Source organism: Cyprinodon variegatus, unplaced genomic scaffold, assembly GCF_000732505.1.
Source record: "Cyprinodon variegatus isolate N-32 unplaced genomic scaffold, C_variegatus-1.0 Scaffold844, whole genome shotgun sequence".
NCBI lineage: Eukaryota > Metazoa > Chordata > Actinopteri > Cyprinodontiformes > Cyprinodontidae > Cyprinodon > Cyprinodon variegatus.
In genome coordinates this window covers 47700-56213 of record NW_015151297.1, presented here as the reverse complement: position 1 = coordinate 56213, position 8514 = coordinate 47700, and the positions used below count along the sequence as shown (strand labels likewise).

The 8514-nt window shown below is 51.0% G+C and overlaps 2 protein-coding genes across 6 annotated transcripts in view; one reads left to right on the top strand and one right to left on the bottom strand.

Annotated features, from left to right (window-relative positions):
* The first annotated feature begins 446 nt into the window (after nt 1-446).
* LOC107099193 (zinc finger protein ZFMSA12A-like) lies at nt 447-6297 on the top strand. 5 transcript variants are annotated; one of them, XM_015397233.1, is made up of 11 exons: nt 447-558; nt 972-1159; nt 1803-1871; nt 1958-2053; nt 2122-2220; nt 2305-2428; nt 2757-2940; nt 3013-3157; nt 3224-3710; nt 3782-4237; nt 5314-6296. In XM_015397233.1, exons 1-11 carry the CDS (start codon nt 552-554, stop codon nt 5520-5522), a joined length of 2064 nt encoding a protein of 687 aa, XP_015252719.1. In that variant the 5' UTR covers nt 447-551; the 3' UTR covers nt 5523-6296. The 5 variants fall into 5 exon arrangements, with proteins under 5 accessions (XP_015252719.1, XP_015252717.1, XP_015252716.1 ...); XM_015397231.1 differs by having other exon boundaries at nt 1964-2053; nt 3013-3710; nt 5314-6297; XM_015397230.1 differs by having other exon boundaries at nt 1961-2053; nt 3013-3710; nt 5314-6297.
* f2 (coagulation factor II (thrombin)) overlaps nt 5685-8514 on the bottom strand; it is a 13146-nt gene continuing 10316 nt past the window's right edge. Inside the window, exons 14-15 of the mRNA XM_015397234.1 lie at nt 5992-6062; nt 5685-5837 (exon numbers count right to left, since the gene is read on the bottom strand). Coding sequence (XP_015252720.1) covers nt 5685-5837; nt 5992-6062 — 224 coding nt within the window. The remainder of the gene's footprint in view (nt 5838-5991; nt 6063-8514) is intronic.

Sequence of the window (8514 nt, the reverse complement as noted above, 5' to 3'; positions counted from 1 at the left end):
TAGGAAACTTTGAATCAATCTGACTGGATGATCTGGTGAACTGGAAAGTGACCTGAGTTGGAGGACATAGATTAGTTAATTTGTAAACTAAATATTTATTAAAAAAATAAATATTTAACTTGCAAACTAAATATTAATTAACAAAGTAATATTTTTATAAATGAATGAATGACATAGTGAAAAAAATGACTTGGAATAAAATAACCTTATTTTTATTTTAAAAGTCACTAAATAACGATAAATATTGCTGCTAATGTTTAACTGGTTAACTTTATAAATGTCTCCATTCCTTAACTGTATTTGTATGAGGAATTAGTGGTAATATGGGAACAATAATGAGGCCTTTTTATTAATGTTTTTATTGCCTTCCAGAGGAACCTGAGGTGAAGAGCTGTTCTCTAGGCGCATGCGCACCCCGGATAGCTTCCGCCTTTGCCCACGTCATGAAGTGGGCGGAGTCACCAGCTGCGCTGGATTGTGAAGAAGCAGTTAGCCGTTAGCTGGAGCTGCGGGGCGGATATAAAGCGAGTTTGGGGTCGGTGAGCTCCAGGATGAACGGTGAGAGCTTCCCGAACGACTGGAGCCTGCTTCAGCTCAGCAGGAGGACTCCAATCAGGGTTAGCTTAAAGCTAGCGCGGCTCTCAGCTCAACAACAGGGCTAACGTTAGCCTGAAGTCCCGCTGAAGAACCGCTAATTCTGCTTTTTTATTGATCAGATGGACTGTGAATGCGGGAGAACTGCGGGGTCTCAGTCTGCTGGAGCTCCTCTTTCATTCGGCCTGTTTACCGCTCAGCTGTAACCCTCAGTTCTCTCACCTCTGGTTACTGAATCAGTTAGTTCCTCTGAACCAGTTCCTGATCCGGTTCTTTTCTCTGGACTCACAGCTCCCCACTTAAAGTCACTTAAAAACTGAATATGAACATTAATTTATTCTACGATCGATTAGATCCGCATTTCTTCTCCTCCTCAGCCTCCTCCCTGCGACTCCTCCTCCCTCCTCTCCGCCTGCTGACGGCGGCCATGTGGCAGGTGGTCCAGCAACAGAGCGTGAAGCATTATGGGATGTTGGAGGAGTTGGTGTCCCTGGTTACTGAGGCTGCCCCTGAGCTGCTGTCAGAGAGGAAGAGAGCTCTCCTGCTGCTGGCCCTGAGGACCAAGGTGGGGGAAACCACAGCCTGTCAGGGCCGCTAACCATCCAATGGTTCCTTATCATGAACCAGATTAATCCAACCGCTGCTAATTCTATTCAGTTTATTTCTATAGCTCCAATTCACATCATGTCATCTCAGGTCACTTTCCAGTTCACCAGATCATCCAGTCAGATTGATTCAAAGTTTTCTATCTAAGGAAAACCAGCTGATTGCATCGACTCATTGACTCTTCAGCAATCCCTCACACTAAGCATGCTTGTAGCGACAGTGGAGAGGAAAAACTCCCTTTGAACAGGAAGAAACCTCCAGCAGAACCAGGCTCAGTGTGAGCGGCCATCTGCTGAGGCCCACTGGAGCCTGAGAACTAAAAGATCTGCCTCCCATTCTACTTTAGAAATTCTAGGAACCACTAGTAAACCTGCAGAGTGATGATCTCTCTTTTTAATTTTCATCAGAACTCTGGCTGCAGCATTTTGGATCAGCTGAAGGCTTTTAACTACAGTTTGTGGACTTCCTGATAGTAAAGAATTACAATAGTCCAGCCTTGAAGTAACAAATGCATGGACTAGTTTCTCAGCATCACCCCTGGACAGGAGATTGCTCATTTTGGAATATTCCTCAGATGGTTTAACCACCTGTCTCCTCCTCAGGTGATCCTCGCTGACGCTGATAATCATCCGAACCACCTGCAGAGGATCCGCTCCATCTCCACAGCATCGGTGAGTGTTCCTCTGCCATAAGCTGGTGCAGTAGGGGCAGGGTCATGCTGTGGGTTAGCCTCTTCCTCAGTGTGTGTCTCTGTCAGCAGCAGGATGAAGATCTGACTGAATGCTGCTCCTCTCTGCTCGCTCTCACCAACAGACTGGCCCAGACTCCTGCTGCTTCACAGCGCCTCCTGCAGGTGGGTGGTGTCACTGCTCCCCTCCTCCTCTGCCAGCTCCTCTTCATCTCTGGCTGTCTCTCTTACAGGAGGTGTTCAACCAGAGCTTTGACTCCGCCCTCCAGTCCCTGGTGTCGGACTTCCTGTCCCGGGTCGAGCAGCTGTTTCCTGTCCCCGACTTCAGAGAGGTGCCCGGACCCTCCCCCGCTCCTCCTGCTCCTCCTCCTGCTCCCATCTTCACCCCCCTGACCCGCTGTCCCGTCTTCCCCCAGGCTGCCTCCTGGCTCCAGGACGCTCCCGGCATCCTGGAGGAATCTCTGCAGGAGACGGAGAAGGAACACCTGAGAGAGCTTCTGTCCAATCAGAGCTGCCGCCTGGGCCGGGGAACCACCGCAGGTAGGTCACCAGAACCCAGGAAGGTTCTGAGCCCGGTTCTGATCTGAGCGGGCGGGTCATCAGAACCCAGGAAGGTTCTGAGCCCGGTTCTGATCTGAGCCGGCGGGTCATCAGAACCCAGGAAGGTTCTGAGCCCGGTTCTGATCTGAGCCGGCGGGTCACCAGAACCCAGGAAGGTTCTGAGCCCGGTTCTGATCTGAGCCAACGGGTCATCAGAACCCAGGAAGGTTCTGAGCCCGGTTCTGATCTGAGTCGGCGGGTCATCAGAACCCAGGAAGGTTCTGAACCCGGTTCTGATCTGGTTTCTTTTTTCCCATTTTCGGTGAAGTGGAGGAGACGATCCTTTCAGCGTGGTCCCACCCCCTCCTCTCTGAGCCCGCCCACTCTGAGCCGGCCAGCCAATCAGACAGCGGTCCTCAGCAGCTGGAGGAGGCTGTGATTGGTCAGAGCGTGTCAGAGGAGGAGCAGGAGTCGTCCAATGGGCTCGCTGCTGCGGCGGAGGTCGGGAACAGGTGGGTTGGTTCAGTTTCTGGAGGCTTCGGGGTCCAAGCAGCAGGTTCTGATCAGCCGTCTCTTCCTGCCAGGATGGAGGATTCCCCCGGAGACCCTGACAGCCAATCAGCTGGCTCCAAACCCACAGCCATTACCCCGTGCATCATTTCCCACAATGCTAAGCGTGTGGCTAACCGGTGTCCTGAATGTGGGAAGTGCTTCATCTACAGGTCTCAGGTGAGTGTCTGTCCGCATGTCCTCAGGTCCAACCAGGAAGCCTTTGACCCTGAAGCTGCTCCTCAGGTCATCAGCCACCTGCGCTCCAACAAAGCCTGCGGGTCGGGCCGAAGACCCGGGTCCGAAGGTTCCGACGCGGCGGGGCCCCATCCTTCCAGGATCAACAGCTGCTTCCAGTGCAGCGTCGTCTTCCAGAGCAGAGCAGAGCTGCTGGCCCACATGCGCTCCCATCAGCACCGCCCCGTCTTCAAGTGCAACCAGTGCGACAAGGCCTTCCTGCACCTGTCCAGCCTGACCAATCACAAGCAGACTCACCTGAGCGGGCAGGACCAGACCTGCAGCGGGCCTGAGCCGACGTCCTCAGAGAGGGACAACAGCCAGCAGGAGCAGCAGGAGCAGCAGCAGCAGCAGGAGCAGAAGCCGGACCTCACATGCTCCATCTGCCATCAGAACTTCAGCTCACATCGACGGCTGCTGGTGCACCTGCAGACGCACGCATCCCAGGGGGTGGAGGTTCTTTATAAGTGCCCTACCTGTGACCAGAGCTTCACAGGTAAGACCTCCCTCCTGATTGGCTGCCGCTGCTGAGAACAGAGCTCAGCCCGTTCCCGCCTCTGTCTGCAGGAGTGACTCTGCTGCGGATCCACATGCGCTCCCACAAGGTGCTTTCCTACCCGTGCCCCCAGTGCAACAAGGCCATGAGCACCGCCTCCAGCCTGCAGTCCCACCTCGCCAGGCACACCAGCGACCCCTGCTTCCTGTGTCAGCAGTGCGGTAAGCGCCTCAGGAGCCGCGGCAGCCTGGAGCTCCACCTGAGGATCCACAGCGGGGAGCGGCCCTACCGCTGCCCCCACTGCCCCAAGAGCTTCTCCGTGCTGCCCAACCTCAAAGTGCACGTGAGGCGGCACACGGGCGAGCGGCCGTACGTGTGCAAGGTGTGCGGCAAAGCCTGGCCCTCGGGAGGAGACCTGGAGAAGCACATGAGGTTCCACACTGGAGAGAAGCGCTTCGTCTGTCAGGAGTGTGGGAAGGCCTTCACCATGTCCTGCAACCTGAAGGAGCACCTGCATAAGCACAGAGGTGAGCCGGGTCACATGACCAGAGACACGGCTTCCTGGGTTCCTGTGGTTAGCCGCTATATGAGAACAGTTAGCCTCTGTATTAGCACCTGTTAGCATCATGCTAGCACGCATTTAGCACCGCATTTACCTTCCCTGTTAGCCCCTCTGTTGGCCTCCCTGTTAGCACCGCTGTTAGCCCCTCTGTTGGCCTACCTGTTAGCACCGCTGTTAGCCCCTCTGTTGGCCTACCTGTTAGCACCGCTGTTAGTCCCTCTGTTGGCCTACCTGTTAGCACCGCTGTTAGCCTCCCTGTTAGCACCGCTGTTAGCCTCCCTGTTAGCACTGCTGCTGTTGGCCTCCCTGTTTGTACCGCTGTTAGCCTCCCTGTTTGTACCGCTGTTAGCCTCCCTGTTTGTACCGCTGTTAGCTCCTCTTTTAGGCTGTGTCCAAACGTCTGCCCTAGATCCCTCCATCACATAAAGAGCGGGGACTGTATAGCGGACTTTATACTGAACTCGGCTAACCGACTGTTGCTAAGTTTAAATAATCACTCTCTTTTCACTCCCCGTTGATCACGTGGCTCTGCCTCCTTGCATGGTGCCTCTGCCCAATGTGTTATTTGTTGCTGCTGTCTCGCTCTTGCCACGTATTCCGGGATGTATCGGGGATATGGACGATCACTACTTTTTAAGGTTTCAGGGAAATGTCAAGTCCACTACTTTTCTTTCTACCAGACATTGGGACACTAATTTAAAATGGTGTAATCACTATAATTGATAAGGGCGGACACTCGGACACAGTCATAGCCTCCTTGTTTCCACCTCTGTTAGCACCTCTGTTAACATCCCTGTTAGCTTCCCTGTTTACAAATCTCAGTGTTTTAGAAAATGAATAAGTCCAGGCATAGAAATTCCTCCTGATCAGGGCTGAGCTATTATTTGGTGGAGCCCTCAGCCTTTCTAACTCTGTAAGGCTAACTTTCCAAATATAGAAATCTAAATTAGAATGTTGGTACATTGAGAGCTCAGAGGAACCACAGACATATTCCTAGATTCAAACCGATCCTGGCTGACCGCTGCTGTACTTCTCCTACAGGAGAGAAGCCGTTCTCGTGTCCTGAATGCGGGAAAGGTTTTTGGAGGAAGTTTGAGCAGAACAGGCACGTACTGACCCACAGGAAAGACCGTCCATACGCGTGCACCTTCTGTTCCAAGAGCTACACCAGAAGAAATCACCTGAACAGACACCTGCTGACACACCAGGGCCCTGCTGGGCAGGAGAAGGAGGCGGAGGAGGCAAACTAAACAGAAGTAGACGTCTGTATGCTCCATAAACAGAAGAGTTTGAGGATGAGACCTGAAGACATCAGCTCCTGCCGTTTCTCAGGAAATGAACCACTGGACACAGCTGGATGTGGATAAACTTTATTGAGATCATCTGGTTTCTGACAGGAAGTGGGTTAAGTTCTAGTCGTCGTCTCCCCCCGTCCTCTCGATGACCTTCCTCATCCAGCGGCCCATCCTGAACAGGTGGGTGTAGAAGCCGTACTTCCCGTCCCGGTCGCAGCCCTCGCCCCAGGACACGATGCCGATCTGGTACCAGCGGTTCTCTGCCGGGTACTGCAGAGGGACAGACGGGTTATCAGGAACCTGTTTCCTTCAGGAAGAACCGTCTAAAAGTGGAAAACTGCGGCTCCTCTGAGGACGTTTCCATGTTTTTTAATTCAGGTAATTAATGAGGAGGAGGTCAACTCCTCCACGGAGGGTTCCTCACCTTCATCACAAACGGTCCTCCGCTGTCCCCCTCGCAGGCGTCCCCCCGTTGGCTCTCCTCTGGGCTGTAACCTGCAAACAAACTGCTGTTAACCCAACCAGAGAACAACTTTTTTAGGTTCTGGTGCCAGATTCTTCTCAGTCCAAACAGAACCGCTGTGAAGCCCAGAAGAGGCGGGTGGAGCTGGACGGGTCGGGGTGGGTTCTGTTTGCCTCAGCAGAGAGAACCCACCCGGACCGTGTTCTGGATCAGGGCGGCATAAAATAAAGACTCCTATTGTTTCATCACAACATTGATCTGTAAAATGAACCAGAAAATAAAAATATTTTGAAAAATAAGTTTTTTTTTTAGCAGATTCATTTTAGAATAGCTATATTAAGATGGAGTGAAGACGTCGGACTTGGACGTCCCATCATGTCCAGATGAAGTTCAGGAACATGAGGAACATCCGTCTGACGTAAAGAAGAACTCACCGATTCCCAACCGGGGGTTCTTGTACCCCTAGTGGTTCGCGGAGGCATTGCAAATGGGTAAAATAAAGTAGGGCTGGAATCTGTTCTGCTTTGTGAGGACCCAACAAAATAATTAATCAAACAGAAAAGCCGAGCATACACTGTTTTCTTTTGCCCTTATTGGGCCGATTCTCCAGTTGTGCGAAAACATTTTTTATTGTGCCGACTTTCAGCCTGATGGTGCAGGGTTAAGTGTACAGGGGTAACGAGGGGCGATCAGCCTCTAACGACCACCCCCCTATCAGGAATCGTAATGTCGGGAGCAAATCAAACATGTTTGAAATTCTGTCGGCCGTCGTAAGGTGGTCGTGGGTGCAAAGACGGATTCTTCTTCCTCAGAGGAAAACACAGAAGCATGGCGGGGGTGCGATTGTACGATGGAGTATAAGGGTCCGGCCAAAGATTTTATTTCTCCTGTTACGAGACTAAAGTCGCAACATTATGAGAATAAAGTCATCATACATCAACCTGTTTCAGAAAGAAAGCTTGGAGCTCCGCCCAACAGATGATGGCCGACCAGCTCCACCAATCAGCAACCAGAGTCCACTTTGACATCCTGCCCAGTTTGATGCTGCTGCTAAAAGATTTCCTGATTTGTCAAACCGATGCTAAAGTAGAACTTCACAGGATGCTCCACATTCCTCATTTTAGGGAAGAAAGGGCTTCTTGTAAGAGTTTTCATAAAATTACAACTTTATTCGCATAATATTACGACGTTATTCACGAAATAGAAGAAAAAAATATCTTGCCTGGACCTAATACTCCGTCGTAATGAGTGAAATGGAGTTCTTTGTGTGAAATTGACAGACCATAATAGCCATGTTTTCTCAGCCATGTCTTTGTCCAAATACGTCGTCTCCTTTTCTTTTTAGGGCTTTCTGCACTAAATTGGCCAAATATCCAAGGCAGCGCGTTTCACTCTAGTGAGCTACATGTTCCTCTTCTACTCGATTGGCTTCCGGATAGACGAGTCCGAGTAGCGCCATCCCACCTGGTTTTTAGACATACAGTGTGAGAAGGTAGATCGCATCAGAGCATCGGGTCGCACAGCGTGAGAGCAAACATCGTGAGCTGTAAACTTTTAAACCCTGCGGTTTCATCGTACAGTGAGAGCTGTAGCTGCATGCAAAGATTTTTTTTTAAATCGTACAGTGTATGCCCACCTTAAGGCCCAGAACCGTCTTCTCTGTGGAGTGTTGCTAAAGACATCAGTGGTGTGTTGTGATATAAGCTGGGATGTTAGCGTTGTAGAACTGGAAACCTTTAGAACTCTAACTTTGTAGTTGGAGAAAATCAAAGAGACCAACAACAGAACCTTGAGATCCACCTTTGATAGAAGTCTAAAAGGCTGGTTATCCTCCCGCAGCGATGTGTCGCAATTAGCTTGTTGCAGGTATGACGCAGATATTTTTGATTTATGCCCAGTTTTGAAGCGTTGTCTGTGCTACGTTTTTCCCCGCCACAACACAAGAGGGACAATCAGGAACTAGCTAGGATTGTGGGTGTCCGTGTGTCGGTTTGACGAGCTTGTTCGCAGTCTACAACCCCTCATTCAACGGCAGACGACACACAGTTCACCCGTAAGTGTTCCCCAAAGATTGGCCGTTGCGCTGCGTGTTTTGGCTTCGGGTGCAAACCAACAGACCGCCGCACAGAGCTACAAACTAGCGTCCTGCACGCTGTCTGGAATAGTGTCCAAGGTGCTAGGTGTTGTGAACGGCACCACAGCCAGAGTTTCTGCCATTAGGTACCAAACGGGAAATACGCATTGTGTAGAGCGGATTTGACCAATCAGAGGCCTCCTGTCTGCGGTCGCCTACAATTTTGGGGAGATGCACCAGAGTGTCTGCGGAAGGGGCATATCTGCGATAAATGTGACACACACCAGACAACCTGGTTTCTGGGTATAAACCAGGCTTAAAGGAATAGTACACCCAAAACATGATTAGCCTTCATTTTCTACTCACCCCCATGCTGAACAACACTCTGGAGTACTTTTTTGATATCTCAA

Excerpts from the sequence above, each read along its gene's own strand:
- LOC107099193 (XM_015397228.1), top strand. Across the intron at positions 2,941-3,012 it reads GCGGCGGAGGTCGGGAACAG|GATGGAGGATTCCCCCGGAG; the intron begins GTGGGTTGGTTC and ends TCTTCCTGCCAG. Across the intron at positions 4,238-5,313 it reads GCACCTGCATAAGCACAGAG|GAGAGAAGCCGTTCTCGTGT; the intron begins GTGAGCCGGGTC and ends CTTCTCCTACAG.